General features: G+C 38.5%; 1 protein-coding gene across 9 annotated transcripts in view; it reads left to right on the top strand.

The window, feature by feature from the left end:
- COL12A1 (collagen type XII alpha 1 chain) overlaps positions 1-23684 on the top strand; it is a 106385-nt gene that overhangs the window by 26412 nt on the left and 56289 nt on the right. For 8 of the 9 annotated variants that reach the window (XM_075414504.1, XM_075414498.1, XM_075414497.1 and 5 more), the window contains 13 exons: positions 8651-8920; positions 10857-11123; positions 13460-13652; positions 14362-14483; positions 17144-17293; positions 17379-17498; positions 18051-18215; positions 18407-18553; positions 19195-19334; positions 20496-20625; positions 21661-21806; positions 22085-22214; positions 23026-23165. In XM_075414504.1, coding sequence (XP_075270619.1) covers positions 8651-8920; positions 10857-11123; positions 13460-13652; positions 14362-14483; positions 17144-17293; positions 17379-17498; positions 18051-18215; positions 18407-18553; positions 19195-19334; positions 20496-20625; positions 21661-21806; positions 22085-22214; positions 23026-23165 — 2120 coding nt within the window. Of the gene's footprint in view, positions 1-8650; positions 8921-10856; positions 11124-13459; positions 13653-14361; positions 14484-17143; positions 17294-17378; positions 17499-18050; positions 18216-18406; positions 18554-19194; positions 19335-20495; positions 20626-21660; positions 21807-22084; positions 22215-23025; positions 23166-23684 lie in introns of those variants that run through there. The other variant, XM_075414503.1, reaches the window with a different exon arrangement.

Consider the following 23684-nt stretch of genomic DNA (forward strand, 5'->3'; position numbering starts at 1 on the left):
AACTCCTGGAGAAATAAACTTATCAACAGTAATGACAAAAAAGCTGTGAAAGGAAGCATAAAAAAGTGTTTAGTATTTCAGTTAGTTTTTCCATGAGCCATAGTGTCTGAGAAACAAAATAATGTGGTGTGTGTTTTTCATTGCCAACAGCATTGAAGTACTGAGTGCTTAAGTATTTTCCTGTATCAGGAATCCCAGTGAGGCTTCCTTGATGTCTTTGCCACATGAATTCTCACCAAACCTATTCAGTCATTGATGCCATAGTTGCTGGCCACTTCAGTTCATCATCATCTCAAAAGCTAGGCTTGAGATTCGCTTTCAAACTGAGACAGTTGTTAGTTCACGGTATTAATATGTAGTGTAAGAGAAATCGATCTGGATGTAGTGAACATTTCAGCACTAACCGAAAAGTGAGAAAAGAGGACCTGGATACAGTAGCTTCTCCAGCTATTGTATAGTCAAGTGGCAGGAAATGAAAAATCCAAGCTCTCAGATGTTTATGGAATTTTACTGAGTCACTAAATGGTCCCCTGTGACTATGGGTGTAGACAAACATTCTTGCTGCCTGCAGTAATGATTTATTTTGCTCTACATGTAGTTGGAGAACTCACATGGGCAATTAGTGTATCTCAGTTGCAAGGGTAGCCTTCAGCAGAGAGAGAAAAACTGATATTTTTTTAGACTGCTTCAACATGCTGTGCAAGAACATGTCTGCCCAGGCATTCATTGAAGATCCTTCAGTTATGTACGTTATCTCGAAAGTATTTTTGGAGCAGTTACAAATTGCTCTTGGAAGTTCCTTCTCTTCCTCTGCTTTGCTCTGCACGATAGTTTTTCAGTGTTTTGAAGTGGCTTGTTTGTTTCAGGAGACTTGGGAAAATCTATGCACACAAACGCAGAATTCATTCTGTGTACTTGATATCATTTACCAGCTTGGCAATCTCTGCTTCTCCTTTTGTTTTAATTTTTGCTGAGTATATGCTTGCCCTTATTATTTCTCTGCATAAAACAGAGAGGGCAAATATTCCCCCAAGTAACTGTAGATAATCTCTTCTATAAACTGTTTGCATAGCTATCTGGTCCATCCCAAAGACAAACACATGCCAGAGGATCAGAATTTTATGAGCTGTTCACAGACAACCTGGTATAGAGAGTTTGGCAAATGAGTAATCAGAAAATTACTTATTCCCGAGGGTGCTGTTCCATACCATCCTGGTAGTTGTTATTCAGAGAGGATAGAATTATTTCTTTTTTGTATTTGTGGAGCGGGAAAAGGAAAAATGTTTTTGCCCCATTGTTGAAGGAGTGTGCTTTCCTTCTTCAGTAATCCAGATTTTAGAAAATTTATTGTCCTCTGATCTTTTATGCAGCCTCTTTCAGTCACTGGCTGATTTTGTCCGCAGTTATGAAGTACTGTCCAGAGGTGAAAGTTCTGGAGCTTTATATTTCATGCTGCGTTAAAAGTAACTGCACGTGTAAAATATGTGCTGTAGAAAACTCTCCACTTTTATTCTCTCACTTTCAAAAGTGCATGGTGATCCATCACTAGGCAGCTTTCGTTGGAGCCTTTCTGTAAAGGTGCCATGGAAAAATTTTCCTCAGACACATCTCGTTGGCCATGATTCCCCTCAGCTCACACAAAGTCGTTGAAACTGCTAAAGTAAATTAAATCAATGCAGGCTGCCATTTGCCGTGTGGTGGAACAAGGCTTGTGACAAATGGGGGAACTAAACAGATTAGCACTGAAAGTTGTATTTGATGATGCATAATACAGATTGAAGAACAAGCAAGAAACACCCACAGGAACGCCTTAGGGAAAAGTCTCCCTCTTATCCTCAAACACCCCAAACAAACCATCTGGCTTTCAATTTTTGGGGGCATCATATGATCTCACCCAAGTCATCATATACCAGAAATAAAATGCAATGATAAGCATGGTGAGGGCGGTGAATGTAAATGTAAGAGACAGCGAGCATTTTGTGAGAGCTACTGTTTTTCAAATCTCTTTTTTAAAGAGGGGTGGCTGTAAGTCTGGCAAGAATTTGGTTTTCTGCCGAAAGGCATGCTGTCAGATGAAGAGAACATACTGTACATTAGCTGCTAAATAGATTGACTTTCATAATTTGCAGTTGTTTTTAAGACAAACACATTCATTGCTAGATTAAGCAATCTACACAGAAATGTTTAATCCTAAGGAATGTCTGAAAAGTTTGAAAGCTGTGGATCTATTTTATGAGTGTCATTTTGCTGGCAGTTATATGTTTTTCAGAACAGCTTTAAGAATATATTAGTTACTGACTCTAAGCAGGGGAGTCTTTACACTTTTAAAAACGAATTTCAGAGATGTAGAAAAAAGCCTTTATTTTTTTTTTTTTTTCAGAAAAAGATTCAGTGGTCAGATTCCTATCTTGCTTGCTCTGAGAAATTTCAAACTATTTCCCCTTATACCGGTGACGTTTCCAGTCTAGAAACACTGTTGGTGTAAATGGACGTAGTTCTTTTGGAATAAATGAGACTGGTAGTCTACTTTAGCAGAGATGTTAAGTATTTCTTACCTTTGTACATTTTAGAATGAACAACAAGAGATGTAGTGTATTATATTCAGGAGATAAACTTCAGAGATAGTTGTGTGATAGTCTCTTCCCCTGTAGAAAGAGAATCTTTATGTTTCAGTGATATAGGGCACAATCCTGCTATCCCATTTGATGGTGTCACGGCTTAAAACAGGGCGTCAATAAACTGAGTAACAGACGCTCTCTATTAACCCCCACCCTCCCACCAGAGGAAGAGAAAAAGAAGAAAAGGGAGAGAGACTTACAAATTGAATATAAGAAGTTTTATTAATAACGCTAATAATAATAATAATAATAGTAAGAGAAATAATGTAAAATATACAAAACCGATACTGAGTTTCCCGTAGTTGGGTGCCGGGGTGTTGGCGTCCCACCAACAGCTGCCGGGCAGCACCAGGCAGTCCCAGACTGGCCTCGGCAGTAGACGGGAACTGGACTCAGGGATGCACGGGTCAGAATCTGGATCAGGATCGCAGGTAGAACAACGAACAAGCTCCTCTTCAGAAGGTGGCCATGGACAAAGAGAGCGAGACTGCTGTGATCTCCCAGCTTTAAACTGAGTCTGGTGTGCATGGCATGGAATATGGTGTAGGTCACTATTGGGTCACCTGTCCTGCCTGCCCCTCCCTGCATGTACGACCCTTTCCGACTCCTCACTTGTGGGACCTAAGAGATCTGTTGGTGACCTTGGCTGCTATAGTGATAATTATAAACAGGGGCCTTTTTCTGCATTCCTTTCCTACTGTTAGCTCAGTGTAACTATAAACATCAGGTGTTATCAGCTTTGGAGCCGACAGTGTCTATAAAATATGCAGCCAGCTTCAGAAAAATGCAGTTACTGAGAGGAACTTAGCTGTAAAGAAGATTCACTAAAAGGGAATCAGTTCTGTTTTAACCAAAACCAGGACAGATGGGTAGCTATTTGTGCTGTGAGAATTGATCTGTACTAAAGCAATATATTAAAAAAAAGTTGTCACGACTAAGTCGTTTTTTGGTTTTTAGGTTATTTTTTGCTGTATACATTTCTTAGAGCTTAGGTTTGGGGGTTTTTTGGGGGGGCCTAGTTTTTTGGTCAGAAAATGGATAGTAGTTCTTTGGTAAACAAATGATTTCTTTTTGCTGTTTCTATAGTAACATAAGAATGCTTTAGAAATGAATGACCTCCTACAGGCAGAACAGTACAAATTCAAGTGACATTTTCTTACAATGAAGTTTTTAGGATATCACAGGGACTTTACGTAGTATTCAGACTGCGTAGTGCTGCTTCCGTCCTGACAGAAACAAGGACTCAGTGTCCTCAGGAGATTTAATGCTGTTTCATGCATTTTTTAAATTATACATTCTAAGATTTTTGAGTCTGACATTTGAAACTGACTTTTGCTAATCTGTGGAAAAGTATCTTGGTTTTATACAGGAAATGAAATATATACCAGAAAAAAAAGCAACACAAGGGAAGGTTGAATAAATAATAAATAAAGAGATATTTCTAGACAGTGGAGAGTAGTGTTAACTGATTAACTGTTGGAAAAGACAAGTAAAATACTAAAGGGACCGAGTATGAATTCCTGTTGGCATTATCCTAGAACAGGGACTCAGAAGTGCTCTCGCCAAAGTCCCTATGTTTTGGGTCGGAACTCTCCTGGTTTGCATATTCTCACCTTTCTTCATTCCCAGTAGCAGAAGAGCAAGAAACCTGTGCTAACAGGGTCAAGTGAGCATTCCCTTTGTGTAGCAAGTCCTTGCCTCTCCCCTGCACCATGTCCACATCCCCCTCTCTACATGCCTGAGGGCTGGTACTCCAGGAATAGCCAACTACTTTGTGGCTTGGAGGGCAGGATATCAGCCAACAAAAGTGACTGCGCCCTCCGATGCCGAGGAGAGTTTGACCATTAGAGTAAATCCTTAAAATGATTCTGCTATCAACTCCTCTGATACCTGCGCTTGGATCCTTGGCTGCAGTGACCTAGCCTGCTGACTTAATGGGGTACTCCTGATGCATTCCGTTGTAAACAAAGCAGGACTCGGGCAAGAACATTTTGGTATATGCCTCTGCAAGACAAGGCTCATTTATTTAGTTGATTCTAACCTTTTAGGATACTGGCTTACATCAATCCTGTGTTTAACTTAAATGAGACATGGCTCTGCATGAAAATTACCACTGCAGGTTGATTTTGAAAGCTGGTTTTAGGAGCACATACAGAAAGTTGTTTAAACTTTGGGCCCAAACTGCATGTACAGCTTCCACTGAAATCAGCTGGAGACAACTGTAAATGTTTCTGAGGGGAAAGGCCATTTGAATAAGGCCATTTGATTTTTGTGAATGTCAACATTTTAGTTTTAGCTGATTCACAGTCTTGTGTTCAGTAACAACAGTGATTGCTGGAGAGCCATGGGAAGTGAGCCAAGTGGACACAGAGAAACTGCTTTAATATTATATTGTGTCTCTGGCATGCTACAGTGGAAAAACTTAATATGGAAACTGGACATTGCAGAAGTCCAGAACTGGGTGTAAAAGCACCTGTCTGAAAGTTACCAAGTGATTTTTGAGAGTGTGTCTGCACTGAGTGATGGTAGACGTGCTCAAGGAACTTAGGCAGACTGCAGTTCAGAGCTAAAGACTGCTGAAGAGAATCTGATAGCCTGCAACTGGTGACCGGCTTGCTCACCCAGGCAGGCGTTTGAGCTGTCTGTGCAAACACTTTGTCTTACTGTGTACACACTCACCATGGCTTACGGCTGTGCTGACACCAGCCGGTTTGGGGCTCCAGAGCGTTACAGAACCTAATGCCTGTTAAGGGATAATTTTCGAAAACTAGCTACTTCTTCACTTGTTGATGGCTTGGGGGCTGTATGAAGTGATGGACGTACTTTAGCTTCCATTTCAAGTCAGGAAAAAGCAGGAGTCTTTTGACTGTTAACCACAGGCGAGCCAGCCAGCCAGCACTTTTCTTTCTTACAGTGTGCATTGTCTTTCCATGCTCCTTATCCATCCTGTTTGAACAAGCAGGCAAGAAGCAGGTGTACAACAAGCATTTCTGAACGTGTGGACCAAAGGACAGAATGACTGCTTAGGTGTTAGTTGTAGGTGTTTTTCTTTTTTTTTTTTTTTTTTTTGTGAAACGTAAGCAAGGTAACTAGGTATTTTGTTTTAATCCAAGGGAAAAAATATCTCATAGGTCTAACTGTATGTTTGCTAGTGACTACGTTGTACCAGTGTTATTGTGGAGCATAAATGTGTTTCTTGATTCGGAGTGTAGCTTTTGATGGAATCCTAATAATTCAAGACTTACATTTGGACTGCATCTTAAACACAGCTGTTCGCCTAATACACAAACACTTGTGGGAGATCCAGTGAAGCAAAAGAAAGCTGCCAGTGAACTTCCACTTCACACATGAGGTGCAAATCGAGTTAGCGTGTTATGTTAAAGAAATGTTCTCAGTTGCAGTGTAATATATAAAAAGTCCAGTTTCCCTTAGTAGGTAAGTTGTCTTGTCAGCAGTTTCCAACTACTTGAAATAAAAATTTTCCATTTAGTTCTAGTGGCTTGGTAGGAATCCCAGTCCCTTTCCCCTCTCTTACCTTGCCTTATAAAAAAGACATTTAGTTCCAAAGGATATTTCTTTCAGAACCAACATGTTACAGTAACTGGTGTTCATTACAGTCTATTCCAAACAAATTATTTTCCTCAGTTATTTAATGACTTTAATAAAGACTTAATCAATAATGGTTTTAAATATGCAGTTATTTTTGCAGTGTTTCCAACATATATCATTAGCTGTAGCGTCCAAGAGTAGACTTGCAAAAAATAGTGCTGTGGTAGCAGATACTTTAATACTGAAATCATGTTGTGGCAGAGCCATGTTTTAAAGTAGCCAAAATAAAGCGACTTGTATATTTATATTACATTAAAATATGGAAAGAAAGGTTTTTATTGTGAGACATCTGTGCATTCTATCAAGTTAGGTTTTCCATATTTTTTCCATTTGGATTGCCTTAATATTTTTTTTATTGTATGAAAAAGCCAAGATTTGGGAGTAGAAGCTTAAGAGCAGACAGAAAAATTGGTGTAATTTACTTTTGAAGGCAAATCTTTTTTTCAGGCTTCCAGGAAAATTGGTCTTTGGACTTTAGATTCTGCCCTGGCTTTCATTTAGTGCAATCACTGAATTCAGTGAGACTGCATGAAGCATGAGCTGAATCAGGCCTTTTCACTAAAACTTTTTCACTACATGCAACTGCTGTTGCTGTGAAATGATAAACAAGTGAACTTTACCAAAACCTCTGTATCTTAGCCTTTTTTTTGAAGAGAAGATGCCATGAATTGGGGTGATTTATATTGTGAGGCTAAAAATTGGTTTGAAGGTAAAATTGTAAGAACTGATGCAGAGTTAGGCTGGAAAAAGAATTGTCTCCAGAAAAACACGATGCGATGTCTCCAGACTGAATTAAAATCAGAAAAACCTCATAACACAAAGCAATTCTATTAAGTGCTCTATTAGCTATACTTGAGAGTCAGGTTCATGATTGGAATGGTATCTTCTGATTCTGTAATCTGTGTAGCTGATGAATCTTTATTATACTGTAAGCATTGTTTTCAGATAGGTTGATGTTAATTTCCGTTCATTATTAAGCCAAGTGGGATTCATTGGCTCAGTCTTAATGAAGGTGTGCTGGCAATGAAGTATTTCCAAAATGAAGCTTTCTGCAGGTAGTCCTGTTTGCTGCAGTGGGATTATGTTTGGAAATGTTGCAGATTTGAGGTGGAAGTGAAAGAGAAATGAATATGACAAGTGAAAACACAGTGTATGACTTTGAGCAACTTGTTGTTCAGTCTTGGACAGAAACTGCTTCAGCCTTCTGAAAACAGAGGTCTGTTCTTGCAATGAGGCTAAGCAGTGGAAATTGGATAGGTACTGAATTTCTCTGTGTTCAAAGAATATTGAATCTGGTCCTGTGGCTACTGTGGTATAATATAGGGATATATTTTTGTCAGTGCAGGCAAAACTTAACCGATGCCATGAGGCCACCTCAAGTGTTTAAGTCCCCTTGCTAAGCAATCTCTCAGGAATGTCCTGTACAGTGAGAAAGGCCACAGAGAATACACACCAAAGAACTGAGCGCTTCTGTGTGTATGTGGATCTGGTTTCATAGATGCCTTTTGCAGATTTTGCTACAGTGAGGCCATTGCATTAAACCCACCAGTCAGCACTCCTTTCCTGCCATCAAAAGCCAGCCACTGCGCTAGGAAAACTGAACATATGTTATAAGCGTATGTTAAACATTAAACAGAGGCACTGCTTTCACTGCACCACTTTAGACCAATGAGCTCCATTTTTAAGCAGTGGAATTACTGTGGTGCGTTAGGTGACACTCACGCACCCAGCTGACAGCTGGATTTCACAGACGAATGAGCTTTCTCCTTTGTTCCAGGCTGTCTGGAACAGACTACAAGGAGGGAAGAGCTACAAGTCTTACGAGTGGAAAGATGGAGAGTGTTTTCTGCTGTAACTGTAGCATGAAGTAAACACACTGCAAATTAGGTGTAGACTTAAAATGAAATAGCTGATAGATCTAGCAGGCAGTAGCCTGGAAGATAAGAATAGTACTATTAAATAAGAAGATAAGGTTGTCAGAGAAAGCACTCTTTGACTCAGGTATAAGTCTCCTTTATTTACCTTCCAGAAAAAGTCACACGTGTGAGGATGAAGATGAATGAATGAAATAAAATAATTTACTTGAGAGTTAAAAGCTACCTACATGAACTGCAGCACATTTAAGCGCTGGCTTCATTCCAAGTCTATGATTAATGCCATTTTTATTTTGCGTATTCTAAAGCATAACTGCTGAGTATCTTACATGGTAAGGGATAGGATCATTCATAGTGTAAAGTTAGCTTTAAGCATTTGGTTGAAAAATCCATCAATGTTCTCTTGGATCTACAAATGTATGTTATTGAAATTAATACTGATGAGAAAAGTTTGGTTTTGCTCTTATGATAATTTTACTTTTCCATTTGTAATTTGCTAACCTTTGCTATTTGTATTTTAGAGACAATTTGCTGTTTTCTCTCTTGCAGAACGTGGTTCACCACGTAATTTAGTTACCACAGACATAACTGACACTACAGTTGGGTTATCATGGACACCAGCTCCAGGAGCAGTTAATAATTATAGGATAGTATGGAAGTCACTTTATGATGATACAATGGGAGAGAAGATAGTCCCTGGAAGTACAGTGGATGCTGTGCTAGAAGGCTTGGAGCCAGAGACTAAATACAGAATTTCGGTATATGCAACCTACAGCAGTGGAGAAGGAGACCCAGTAGAAGGAGAGGCTTTTACTGATGGTGAGTGTAGTACACCATTGCCACCATTTGTAACATTCTGTTCGTGATGAAATTGCCATATTTTAAAGAAAATGGGCCTTATTTTTCTTCATCTTTTTTTTCTTGAAAAGTCCTTCCAAACCAAAATGCCACCTCAGATCAGTCAATTCTGGCATTTTTTTTGACCATTAAAAAAGAGGACAATCTCTTCTGTGTCATGCAGGTTTGGATTCAGCAATAATTGCTTTCAGCTTAAGCTGTGACTTTGTCTGCAAATTACTCTGTCACCACCTTTTCCTAGGGTTTGGTGTAACTGCTGGAGATCAGGTGGAAGAAATGTTATGGACAGAGTAAGGAGGAAGGGTGGGGTAAATTCCCACAGAATAAATGAACTTTTTTCCCAAGCTATTACCCTTTCCAGTCTTCACAATCCTCAAACTGAGGCTCACTGGGTGATTTTGATGTTTGTTATTTACATTTCCTGAGGATCTTCGGTTTTCTTGTTTGCTAAACATTATGTAGTATCAGTACGAGTCAAAGCAGGCTCAAACCTCTCCTGCAGTGTAGGCAAAGTAAAAAAGACTGAGAGGCCAGGGATAGCTAGTTGCTTTATAGCAAGAACTGGCAAGCAGAGGAGCCAAAATGAATGAAGGAGTGCCCTGAATCAACCTTGATGCTTCTGTTGTTTGCCTGAAGGGGCCGTGTGAAGGTGAAGCCTAAGGGAGTGCTCTGGGGAAGCATCATGTGTGTTTACGTGTCTGTTTTGACTACTGTTGGAGACAGGCTGCTGAACTACTTTAACCTTTGTCCTTGACCCAGTATAGTTGCTCTTAAGGTCTCGCCAGAGTAGTGATTGGTGCCATTGGAAAGAGCTGACTCCCCAGAGTCAAAGCAGACTGCTGTCCCACATCTTTCTTGTTTCTTCAAGAACAACAGTATTAGCTGTCCTGCCTTTTCCAGGTTAAGTAGGCAGCTTAGACATACGATTTGTTGGTTCTCTCAATGTGCTGCCTGAGGGAACTTGCTGTCAGGTCAATTAATACACCTGGACCTGACACTAACTAATGTTGCATCTTTATGGTACAAACACAATTAGCAATTGTCAGTTCCTAGGACTGGGAGAGGATACTGGAGCCTGCAGAGCCTACTTTACAGTGTGGTGAAATACTGACTGATTCTAGCATGCCAAGATGGTTCTGTTTTGCCAAAACCTAGATGGCTTATTCCAGCTGACAGCCAGGATTGCATACTTTTCAGTTCACTTCAGATCATTTGTAATGTTTGTACGGCCTGGAAAATATCTCTTAAAAGCCAAATGCTGCAATTTGTAGAGAAAATGCTTTATTACAGAATCACAGAATCACAGAATGGTAGGGGTTGGGTTTCAGTACATATACTATCCTGCAAATAGTGGTGAGTGATTTTCCAAGCATTTGGAAAGTCACTCATCACTATTTTCAGAATAGATTGTATGGAGCCCAACACCCAGCAGTTTAGATATTTACCAGTACCTTATCAGACCTGTAAACTCAAAATGTAGAAAATCTTAACTCTGTAGGACATTGTGTTATATAAAAAAAAAGGCTTTATAATTTATCACCTTTATTTGAGAGTGCTGAATCCTTTATTTGACAGATTACTGGAAAGAGTGGCTAAATAGAACTACCAATTGTGCTGTGTCATCATGTAATTTATACTTCGCTCTTTTTTTTTTTTCTGTAGTGGAAAGCACACTAATATATGCTTAGTCCATTACATTTAAAAAAATAATTTAACAATGGCCTGTGAGATTCCCCTGTGTCTTCCCCACAATCAAATACTGGAATTCCAAAGAGGGCAGTTTTTTGTGTTTTTTTTTTTTTTTTTTTAATAAAGCAGAATTAATTTTGTAGGCATGCCTTTGAATGTAACTTTATGTGACAAAGTAAACATTTATCCATATTTTTACACTGAAAAGTGTCACCAAATGCCAGGACTGTGACGGTAGACAACGAGACAGAAAATACAATGAGAGTTACATGGCAGCCTTCACCCGGGAAAGTCTTGTCTTATCGTGTGTACTACCGACCACGCAGTGGAGGAAGACAGATGTTTGGAAGAGTAAATGCTCCTGCTACAAGCATAGTGTTAAAGCGACTTAAGCCACGAACTACATATGACCTCAGTGTTGTTCCAATTTATGATTTTGGACAAGGAAAATCAAGAAAAGCAGAAGGAACAACAGGTATGTATCACAAGCTTGTACTGGATTTGATAATAGAAGTTTTGTGCTTAAAATTAGTAATCATGATAGGTAAAAAAGTATGGTGGAGTCTGCCAAGATCATTAATTAAGAGGCAAATTGAAGAAACTGTTAGAGGTTAGGAGGAGAGTTTGATTTGTTGGAAATTTGGCTATAGCATAGCCTGAGCACAGCTTTTTGCTGTTGATAGTGAGGGTGTAAATATGGTGTAAAATGTGACTGAAAATACCGGACTTGTTTTGAAACACTGTCATCAGAAGTCAAAACAAAGTGTTTTGTGAGGAAGACAACATATCAACAGACTACTTAATCAAGTGCTGTCAGTTTCATAATTTGCGTTTTGGTCCTGGGTGTTGATTAGCTAGCTACCCAGCATCCTGTTACTTAGATTAGTTGTCTTTAGTCACCATATTTGCTGTGGAAATAAAAAGGGGGAGTAGATGATTTTGAAGAGTCATCAGTGGAAGCCTGTCCTCAGAGACCATGCTTTTTTTGATGAGCTATCTTCTCCCTTTGAAGCTGAAACTCTAAAATTTATGAAGTCCTAGTGAGAGGATTTTTGCAGTAAAAGCAAAACTCATTTTCTGCTCTGTCTTTAGTATATATCTGATGCTGGTCTTTCATTTTGTAAGGAAATGTTCTCTTGCTATCCAGATCAAATCAACCAGATTTAGAGTCAGTTTTTTGATTCCCTAGATAGAAAGCCATTAAAAGAAGAGAATATTTTTCAGGACGTCTCTGCCCATGTGGATATAGTGCCATTCACTAAGGTACACTGTAAATATTTCATGCAGTTCTCTGTTCTCTGAGACATCTCATGTTGAATGATGAGAGGAAGTAAAAAATGAGAAATGAGTTTTCTAACAGTGGAGATATTGGCACCTCTGTTACTGAAGGAACCTTTCTTTGTAAATTAAAGTGTGATTGATGTAGAGGAGTCCTGAGAACTTCATCAGCTCTTGACCAACATCTAGATTTTCAGTCTTGAAAATTATACTGAGAGAAGTCTCAGATCATCCAGCTGCTTTTGGTTTTTGACCTGTTCATCTTGATACAGATAGGCATCTGTGCTTTCAGTGTAAATAATTGTGCTGGTAAACACTCTTTGGAAGCAAGTGAAGCCTGAGCGATCTTGTTAGTTGAAGCTGTCATGACAATTCAGGGAGGAGTGTCATGAGATATGAGAGAGAGAGGCTGTATTTTTCCTTGTGACTGAGAGTGTATCTACTGTTTCTCAGCAGAATTCAGTCTGAGGACATTTATGGTCTTTCAGCTATAGTTAGACAATTGCATAGACACAGGGATAGGACAAACATTTTTTTTCCCCTCCACCTTTTCACTCCAAAGCTAGAATGGTGACTTACTGTTTGTTCAAATTCCAATTTTTGCAACTTTGAAAATACGCTGCTGCAATATTTTCTACAACTGCACTTTAGATTTACACAAAAGCAAAAGTGCTGCAGGGGCTAGCAGTAGGCTTGTTAACTACTCTGTCTGTTTGTGAGTGCTGACTTGCACCGGGTAGCCGTTAGTCTTCAGAAGAAGTAGCTCTTGACCTAAAAACCTCAAGCTGTTTGGCTGGTACCCCTCTGAATAATTATTTTGTGACACGCTGCCATACCTGTGGTTGGTGAAGTTGCTTGAGCTGCCAGGCCCTGAGCATGTAAGAGGACTGTTGGCAAGACCTTTTCTACAAAAGGGTCCTTGCTTCCACCCTCTCCATGCTCTGATCTGTGGGACCCAGAACTCTGAGGAAGCAGCTTGAGAATCAATGTTGGCGGCTGAGTAGTGGCTCGATGTGATTTCTGCCTGCAGTAAATTCTGATTTTTCCAGTGTCGGTTTAAGAGGAAGCTGCTTCCATTTCTCTCTTTTGGTCTGTATGGCTCACCTACTTGTTGCTGTTTGAAAGAGAAAGAGGGCTGGTGTAAGCTGGTCATTTAGCCTTTCTCGGTAATTAATAGAGAGAAAGACTGATGGTGGTTAGTCCACCTATTGTCAACATTTATTATAAGATCAGATGGATATTTAAGATAGGTGAGATGAATTGCTCTTTATCCTTCAGTCCGTTGGCTGTAGAGGGAGCCTTGACAGTAAGCTTAGCTCACATACCTATTGGTTAGATAGCTAAAATTACGTGAACTGAACCTCACCTTTCACTTCTTGGTACTTATCTTTATGTCAAAGGAAAGGCACAAAGAGTTTAGGACTGCCACTAATACTGGATTTGCATATGGATATTTTATATAAAAGCATACTTGTTGATTTTTTTTCCCCATAAACAGACCTGATTTAAACCCCTTTTTTTCCATCCTTTCAGCCTCTCCCTTTAAGCCACCTCGAAATCTGAGAACTTCTGATTCAACTATGTCAAGTTTCCGAGTAACCTGGGAGCCAGCCCCAGGGCGAGTGAAGGGGTACAAAGTAACTTTCCACCCTACTGAAGATGACGGGAGTCTTGGAGAATTAATAGTGGGGCCATACGACAGCACAGTGGTATTGGAGGAGCTTAGGTATGGATAATAATTCATGTCTTCTTATTTTTTTAAAAAATAACTTTAGCTTAGTGTTTTGTTTAATCATGATCTGGGATTGAAACGCCTGGCAAAAGCTACTGTAAGTAAGAAAGTATTTTTGTCAATAAGCTATGAGGATCTTGATATACAGTCTCTGAAAGGCACCTGGCAGGGCTCTTTCTGAGCTTACTCATTCACATCACTTGTAGTGTTCTTATAGGGACAGTGAAGGAGGCACAAATGTGGGCAGAGGCTGTATTCTGCATTTCACACACAAGAAATCTAATGGGACACTGGAGAAGGCTGCGATTTCTAAACTTTCCTACTGAAAGTTCCTACCTCACATTTGTTAAAAAAAGCTTGGTTTAGTTCTTGATTCATTTTCGCAGAGGCCTGAATTTATAAAGTAGGCTTCAAACCATGTCAAGATCTGTTACGCAAATACACTAAGTATATTACAAATAGGATTGTTAAAAGTCTTAAATTACTTGAATGAAGAAGGCTATAAATTAAAGTATAAAATCTAGCTTCAGCTTTTAAATTGTTGAAACTTCACTGTCTGGTGGAAGAGCTAGTCTTTGGGCTTCACGTTTTAATACCTTCTTTTCCATGGGGGATTTTTTTCTGTGAGAATTTCATAAGTGAAGTGTCAGCATTTAGCTGGCCAAGTGACTGTAGTTACAGTACATTTGTTTAACTATTGCAGGGCAGGAACTACCTATAAGGTAAATGTTTTTGGAATGTTTGAAGGAGGAGAGAGCAACCCCCTGGTTGGACAAGAGATGACCACCCTTTCAGACACTACTTCGGAGCCATTTTTATCTAGAGGTAAACATGACTGAATCAAAGAAAAGGGAGTCTTGGCTTTTGGATAAAAAAAGACTAAAAGTTTACCAGCATTTCCGTATCATTTTTCTAATGCACATAAATATTTATTTACAGGATTTAGTATACTCCCTACCCTGATGACCTAACCCTGGTCTGAAATGACCACTAAGTATGCCCTAGTTCATGATTCTGGTCCTCTGCACCCTTTAGATGATCTTACAAAGATGATAACTCAGGAAACCCATGTTTTGCTGATTACTCAAAGCCATCTGCATTGCATTTTCAAGCCGTCCACATCTGTGTTAAATCACATAGGGTCAAATTCTTGAACAGAGATCATGGCTCATCTACAGGAGTGTTCACAGGAGTACAATAAGGGATTTTAAGCAGATCTTTAGCTCTTTGCTTGTCCATAGACGGTGAATTTTCCTTTTAAGATTAAGATGGTATAATGAACAAAGATCTGATAGTTGGGAATGTCCAGTGTTAATGTGTATTATTTAAATTTATATTCAACATAACCATTATTTAGTCTTTTTTTTTTTTATTACTATAGGAGATTTGGTTCAAAAATGCAATTGCTGCGTGCTCTCCATTATCTGTTTGGGAGTTTCTCCCTGTGTGCCTAAACCTTCCAGTCAAAGTTTGACTATTATGAGAGCAGCTCCCTTGATGTGGTTAATGGGCCTCTGCAAGCTAATAGTTGTGCCCACCATACTCTCAATTAATATCGATGAAGAAAGTTTTGGGGCTTAGTCCTCCTTCTTGGAAATCATAAAGAAGCAGATCTTTGCTTCTTAATAGCCAAGTATGCATGTAGACTTTTACATAAAGGCTTTTGTCTACCGTTTCAAGGCTTGCATAACCATCAGAGAGAATTTGGTGAGGAGAAAGAACCTAACTGCAAAGGCCTTGCAGAGTTAAATAACGGAAAAATATTTTCTGACCGTTGACTCCATATTGTTTTGGCTTAACCGCTTTCATGCCTTGTTTCCACACTGGGCTGTGTAAAAAAAAAACCCCTTTGTGTAACTTTATTGACAACATTTTTGGAAACGTCTTAATTAATTGCCGTCCCACTCTGGCTAATACAAGAGAGTAAAACTGAGAAAAACTACGTAACAAACCATCAATGACATTAGAGTAAAGCTGTAATAAATGTTGCAAAAACAATTGCACTAAGAGTGGTTTGTTATTTTTTATTACGACAGCTGTCATTTCTGTCTTCAGTGTTTTATTTCTTAAGCTAATTAGTTTTACCTATGCGTGGGTTTCAGTCATGGTTAATGTGAAAAATGATTTTTATATCTGGGACTGGAAATGTAGTAGTGCATTATTTATTAATACCAGAAAAAAAAATCACCCTAGGTCTGGTGTCTTTGCTAGAATTTTCCATGTGGGGAACTATGGTAGTTGGAAGAAAAATAAAAGTCAAAATAGTTTAACTTTTATGCTGTACATGAAGCTAACTTTAACTTACATATTAAAGTTATGCATGCAATTTTTTTGAACTAACATGGTTTTACTTAAACCCTACTCCCAACTGATTTTATTGTCCTGACTAAAGACTAGATCTATATTTTCTATGCAGAAGAGGATCATGCTTTTAACCCCCAGGTACATGGAATAGTTATATTCATGAGTCTACAATGTTGGATCAATTATGTGGAACATATATGAAATCACAATATCTTTCAACTGTGATGAGTGTGGCTGATTTTTCTCAATGGGATTTCTTCCATATAAAGACCAGAAGCTCTGATGGCAGCAAGCCAGAAAATTTGCAGCTGGTAACGCAATCTACAGGAAAAGAGAGAGAGCAAGGATATTTCTTTTTTTTTTTTTTTCAAATGGCTGTGGATAAAATCATTATGTCTTTCTGTTTTGTATAAATATTTTGTGATTTTCTTTGTGATGAAAACAATATGATGCATATTTTTTCTGTAATTTGTAAACTGAAGATATCTGAAACTACTTCCTACCTTTTCAGAACATTGCAGCTTTATGTAAATGTTTGTTCTTGTCCCCTCTCTATCTCTTGATCTGTGTTTATGTTTGTGTGTCTTCTCTAAATTGTAGTCTTTCTTTCCTGTATGTGCAAACTTCTATACCACCTGTATCACTATGTCTTTTTTCCCCTGAAAATTCAGAAGTGCTGTTCATTTGAAAGTGGTTGCAATATATACTATGAATTCACTGTTATGTAGTTGAAAATCAAGCAGTATTTTAGCTGTCCATGACAGACTAAAATACTGTGAATTTAGATAATCTGATAATGCTCACTGCCATGTCACTGATTAGTTTAGTAGTATTTTACAAAACCTCTGAAATCAAGTTATAAATCATCTTTATAGACCAAAACAGATAATGATATGACAATAGAGAAGAGCACTGGCCTTGACATTTATGAAGGCTTATTTATAGAAGGAAACATACATGAAGAAATTTATACAACTTTTGCCATGGAACCAGTGACTAGTATGAATAATGTTCACAAATAGGTCATACTTGACAGAGTGCCAGTGAATAAAACTAGAGCTATTTTGGAAGCTAACTCATGACATATAAAAGGATGGGCAAAGAAAGCTATCATGCTAAGGGTGTATTTTTCTGGTGGAAAGCTATCATACTAAGGTTATATTTTCTGGTTGACATGGCAGGTTTAGAATGTAGAACCAGAGCAGAAGCTGATATTGTGCTGCTGGTGGATGGCTCATGGAGTATTGGACGGCCAAATTTTAAAACTATCAGGAACTTCATTGCCCGTATAGTTGAAGTTTTTGATATTGGTCCTGACAAAGTACAGATTGGTAAGTTCTCATATGTTGGAGTGAAAATGAGGCATAACTGCTACACAGCCACGTAAGAACTGAGTAAAGATGGCTTTTTTTCCAGGTCTTGCACAGTATAGTGGAGATCCCAGGACAGAATGGAATCTCAATGCTTACCGAACCAAACAGGCTTTGTTAGATGCTGTAGCTAACTTACCATACAAAGGAGGCAATACTCTAACAGGTATGTCACACTGCCAGGATATTCCTTATGCTCCAGTAACAATAATTCTGGTAGCTGACCTCAGTATTGTTCAGTAAGCTCAAATGTGTCCATGATGAAAGGGCCTTACAGTTCAGTTCAGTGTGTTTGGAAGAGAACAGGCATAGCATAGACATCTAAACTCAGTGGAAGTCTGGAGAAAAGTGGTAGAGGAGAGCTTGGGTGATGAAGAGCTTGGGTTGCTGTTGAGCATGTGAGAAGAAGAAAAGACAGTTCCATGTCAAGGTCTGAACGAAGACAAGATGACGACCCAGAAGGGAGGCTAGAGGAGATCAGATAGGAAGATGATGCATAGAAGGTAAGAGATTAGAGACTTTGAGAGGGCTGAAATAGTATCAGTTGCTGATAAGTCTAGATGTTGGGCTGCAACTAGATTCTGAGTAGTTCTAGAAGGAAGTAAATTGTGGAATGATGTTGTCAGAGTGCAATCACTAGGATGAAATTCTCTCCTTTACTGTGACTACTATATGGAAATAGTTTATACTGATGGTTACCTTCTTTGTACCATGCTAGGAATGGCCTTGGATTTCATCTTAAAAAACAATTTTAAACAAGATGCAGGCTTAAGGCCCAGAGCTCGCAAAATTGGTGTTCTCATCACTGATGGCAAATCGCAAGATGATGTAGTCACCCCTTCAAGAAGACTCAGAGATGAGGGAGTGGAACTTTATGCAATTGGTAAGTATTATATGAAGAGGTGGCCTGTGCCAACACCCCTCCTGCCCATGTGTTAAATGCGCAGAGAAGTAGTCACATACGGAAGTACCTAAGGGGGTATTCAAAGAATGTGTTTAGGGACTGAAGTTCACAGCATTATGTTTCATGGCTGTCATGTCTAACAAGTTTTGTTTTCATGTCTTCTCTGTAAGGTATTAAAAATGCAGATGAAAATGAATTGAAGCAGATTGCAACGGATCCAGATGACATCCATGCTTACAATGTTGCAGATTTCTCTTTCCTGGCTAACATTGTTGATGATGTAACCACAAATCTGTGTAACAGTGTGAAAGGTCCAGGTACATCAAATTTTCAGTCTAATTCATGCTTTTTCCATTTATGTGCTTGCACTGCTAATTCTTTTTTATTACTTGTTGGGAACACTGTGTAGCCCTGGGCTGTTTTTTCAGCTGCTGGTGTGAGGAAGTTGTGCAGACCACCTGAAATGCCCTGCAGGGGTTCTGCCTTTCAACAATGACTGTGTTATACCTAACACAGCATGACATGCTTGGATATGCCGCCTTTTCTCCCAGAGTCGGGAAGCATGTTGCTTAGTGCTTCACCTTTTTGCTCATTGTGCCAGATTTTGATGATACTCATCCAATAAGGAAAATTTCAGCAGCTCTGCTCTTTTTGAGTATTAATGTCTGACAGCCCAAAAGCAAATCCAAAAGCATGGAAAAACAGTAATGTTAGCTGATGGTTCTCCAATGAAGTGCTGGTGTTGAAGGTGGAGTAGGAAAGATAGGGAGTCTGTTTGGTCTTGAGGGTGTGACGGTGAGCTACCTTTTCACACAGTTGTTTTAAGAATTCTGGAGGAATCAGAAGCATAAGCAAGTACCTAAAGAGAGATTTTATCCTAAGCAGTTTTTTTTCTTCTGTTTTTATTCCTGATGATAAAAGATAAATTAATAATTTTTTTATTTGCTTCCACTTGTAGGTGATTTACCACCTCCCTCTAACCTAGTTATTTCGGAAGTGACACCTCGTTCTTTCAGACTGAGATGGAGTCCACCTCCTGAGAGTGTTGATAGATACAGAGTTGAATATTACCCTGCCTCTGGAGGTAGCCCTCAACAGGTTAGTACTGTATGTTCATCACATGTCTGTAATACCCGTGGACTTCCACATCACAGTAATGTCATTCTGAAGTTTGTGCTGTGTATGGCATAACAGTAAATGACAAAAGGCTCCCAAGGTCAAGAATATTGTGCCTCGGTAAATGATACACAAAATTACAAAAAGTAGGAGCATGAAGATGACTTTTGTTGTTTTAAAATCGTGAATCCAGGAGTAAAATGTATTTCTTAAAAACAGTTGACTGGTATTTCTAGTAATTCCTTTCTGTTCATATTCCATTGTGATATATTGGTTTAAATAAGTCTGTAGTAGAAATTTTCTGAGCATACTCTTGGGTAGGCTTACTGTCTTTTTAGTACATTTTCTTGTTAATATAAAAAAAGATGGTGGGTGATACAGGTTGTATAACGGTACTTTGAATCTGTGCCTAAGCATATCCTCCGAACTATTTAATACATAGGGTCAAACTCATCTTGTGGTTATTTTCTACATAGAGAGCCAGTAACCAGCAAACGGTGATTCTAGGTGATCTGAATTGCTCATGACTCTCTTCAACCAGACAGAATAGTATTTAGGAGAATGAAGTTAGATACCTCTGTGTACCTAACTCTGAATTTCCCGTCTCTGAATGTGGCTTTTAAATCTTAACTCAGTTTTGACTTATGCAGAATTTAGCCTTAGTAAATGACCTCAGGATTTGATTTTTGATTAGGGTTGGAGCAGCCATTCCAGTGCATGCTAACTTTACAGCTTAACTGTTTGCTGGCATTTCTGTTCGGCAAGGTGTTGCTAATGCCATGTGCTGTAACCATCTAGATTATCCTGGGAGTTTAAAACTTTTTTCTGAAGTGTTAACATATATCTCTGGCACTTTCTTTAGATTGCTGAGTAATATATAAGTGTAAGCCATGTGTGAAAGCAGGATGCACAGTGAGTGCTGCTAGATATGTCCAGCTCTATTGAAAACAAATGTCTGTCTGAAGTTTTCCTACAGCTTGCTTTGCAAAAACAAAGGTATATTGACAGGATTAAGACCATACTTATTTTTAGTTCCATACTGTTGATTTCTGAAGAGTTTCACAGGGAATGATTTTTTTCTTAGAGATAAGATTACAAATGCATTTGTTGTGCAGTGGTTAACATTGCTTCTCTTTTGTGTAGTTTTACGTAAGTAGGATGGAAACAACAACAGTTCTGAAAGATCTGAAACCTGAAACAGAGTATGTTGTTAACGTGTTTTCTGTGGTGGAAGATGAAAGCAGTGAACCTCTAATCGGCAGGGAAACAACTCGTAAGTTACAAATGGAACTCGGATAACATGTTAACAGCCAGTTTGTTGTGTGGGGAGCTGTCCAGTAGAGCTTTCAGCACTATGGGCTTTCTTAAAGGAAACAGACTTTTTAATTGGAGTGACCAAATTGTGTTGCGTTACACTGCTTGTTCAAATCTTGGCTGAAAAACTAGACCAAAGTGAAACACCATTGTGGTAAAAAATGTTTGTTTCAGCTTCTTGCCAGGCTCATAAAGCATGGCTGTACAAGACTAGAACAACAGACATGAATTACAAGGCAGAGTTTATAAATTCCTGAAATCTCATCGTATACAAATGTGTGCTCCTTCATTTTTATGCTAGATAGTAAATTTCTGCAGAATGCTATGGTAGTTCATTCTAATTTTATAAGATTAACAAAGCCAGTTCAACACAATTACATCACTTCCATGAGACATAACTTAGCCATTATGTTTCTAATATTAGCTGTCTACATGATTGATTTTAGGTATATTTATGCTGAAGGCAACATAGGGTGACTTTCCTGTCTCTTTAAGTATATTGAATGTTAGGTGTTCATTTCACTTCTTTGATTGTTTTGTATTACACTTGTCGTAAAAATCACATACATACTTTAAGGATTTATGAAGTCTGTGGCAATTTTTAATGTTTATTTAATAATGTGAGAAATATAGCAAAAAAGAAGGAAATACAAAAAATCCTTTTATAAGTACAGATCCCAAACCAGTCGTGTTCTGTTTCATATTAGAGCATTCATGTGAGTTAATGCTGCTTTTTAGAATGCTCAAGTGTTCCAGTGCAGACTTATAGTTTTAGCTGTGCGTAGCAAATCTGTAGCACATCAAAATGTGATGACTGTTACCTCATTGTTAAACTAAGCACCACTTAAAATACCATTACTTGCAGATCACCTTGCTACTACCCATAATGTACCCTAATACCCATGTGCTATATTCTCAGTAGTACTACCTGTGATGTGAAATATGAAAGGTGAAGAAGAAGGAAATAAATTAATATGTATCTTTTATTTGGCAGTGCCAATCTCCTCAGTGAGAAACCTGAATGTTTATGACATTGGATCAACTTCCATGCGAGTGAGATGGGAACCTCTCAACGGAGCTACTGGTTATTTGTTAACATATGAACCTGTGAATGCCACAGTCCCTACCACAGAGAAAGAGGTCAGAGAATTTGTCTTCAATTCCTGTACTGCACTAAAAATAAATTAAGAAAACCAGATACATTTTATTGATGTATCATAGCAGTCAAAAGATACTGGCATGTACTTCTCGAAATGCAGTGCACTTACTGGGATATTATATACAATGACATCAGTCAGGAAGCTGTAAATATACTGTGAATCTCACAAACAAAATTCCCTTGAAGTTAAATCATTGCTTGCTTTTCTACCTTTGCTTTATTCGGTTTTTAAACATGGTATGTTGTTTTTCATGTGCAGATGCGTGTTGGACCATCAGTGAATGAGGTTCAGCTGGTAGATCTCATCCCCAATACTGAGTACACTTTAACAGCTTACGTATTATTTGGTGATATCACCAGTGACCCACTCACCACTCAGGAAGTGACATGTATGGACGTCTTGATTTTTACTTTGTTGTTATTGCTTCAGCAACCTTTAACTTTCATTTTATTTCATTCAACAATTTTTGCATATTGTGGTTTGTTTAGAAGACCATCTTTTCAGTGTTTTTTGCATTCTAACACTCATACATTTCACTGGAATTGCCTTTAAGATCTTTTGGAAAAGGGAACAACTATTAAAAGAGGAACAGAAGGCTTTTTACCTTGAATAATAGAGTTGTCTTGACAAGCTTGAGTTTATAGTGCTTTTAAAAGGTCTCAATTTTGCTTGCATTAATTTAGAAGCCTTGTTCCTGAATTCAGACATTGTCTTAAGTATAGAAAACGCCATACCAAGAAAAAAATTGATCTAAACCTGGCTTCCTTTTTTAAACCTTTTGTTAAACATCTTTCTTTAAACATTTACTACTGGCAGAGGCATGTTTCTGGGCTAGATGAATGCAGTATGGTTATTATGTTCTTTAAAAATGTGAAACCCTTAACTATGACATGAAAAGTGGCTGTTGTCACCAAAAGTTATGATCTTAAGCACTGATACTTCTAAAAGCATTATGCTAATAATTTATAAGGGTGAAGCTACTGTAGTTTATAGCTATTTTGCTTGTTGCTGGGACAGTAAGCTCTTAAGCTGTCTCATCTAATGGCCAGAGCAATGAACTTCCCAGAAAGTTATTGCCTCCATTTCAATGAAATGCATGAAAATAATTGAATTCCTTCTGTGAGAGACCTATACCTCTGCTGTGAACAGCATTTTCACTTACTACTGTGCTGTCATTGCTACTGTCATTATTTTTACAGTACCTTTGCCTGGACCCAGAGACTTAACACTTCAGGATGTTACTCACAGCAGCATGAATGTCCTCTGGGATCCTGCCCCAGGAAAAGTTCGAAAATACATCCTACGATACAAAATAGCTGATGAAGCTGATACAAAGGAGGTAAATGACAGGAAAATTTCTGAAAGGACTAGAATATAGTTTTATTTTGAGGATCTAGGTTACTAAAATAATAGTAAGAACAGTGTTATAAGCCATCATTGAGAATAAATAATATCAGTTCATGGTGACTGCAGTCAGGAAAGAGTGCCGATTTCTAGGAAACTGAATAAGCACCAGATAGATTTCTTTGAGTACTCCCCTCTTCTTCCTCCTCCAGAGAGGAAGAATACTCAAACTGGCTTGAGGATTTTCCCGTGCTTGGACAAATAGCCATTTCTATTCTCTGTGTAAGTGCAAGCTGTTCTTAGAGGTTGGCAAGATAACAATTAGGAGTACAGGATTGTGGAATAAAGGTACGTTAGCGCCTTTGCCCACTGCCAGACCGTATGTGAGTATTGTGAGAGATGTCTTTGACTTATGTGCAAGCTTTCCATAATTGCACTGGTAGTCGTGAATCAGCTCTTGGAGGATTAAATGTGTTTCTGTAAGAGAAGGAGGATTTTCTGGAGATGCAGTCCT

The sequence above is a fragment of the Opisthocomus hoazin genome, chromosome 2, assembly GCF_030867145.1.
Source record: "Opisthocomus hoazin isolate bOpiHoa1 chromosome 2, bOpiHoa1.hap1, whole genome shotgun sequence".
NCBI classification, from domain to species: domain Eukaryota; kingdom Metazoa; phylum Chordata; class Aves; order Opisthocomiformes; family Opisthocomidae; genus Opisthocomus; species Opisthocomus hoazin.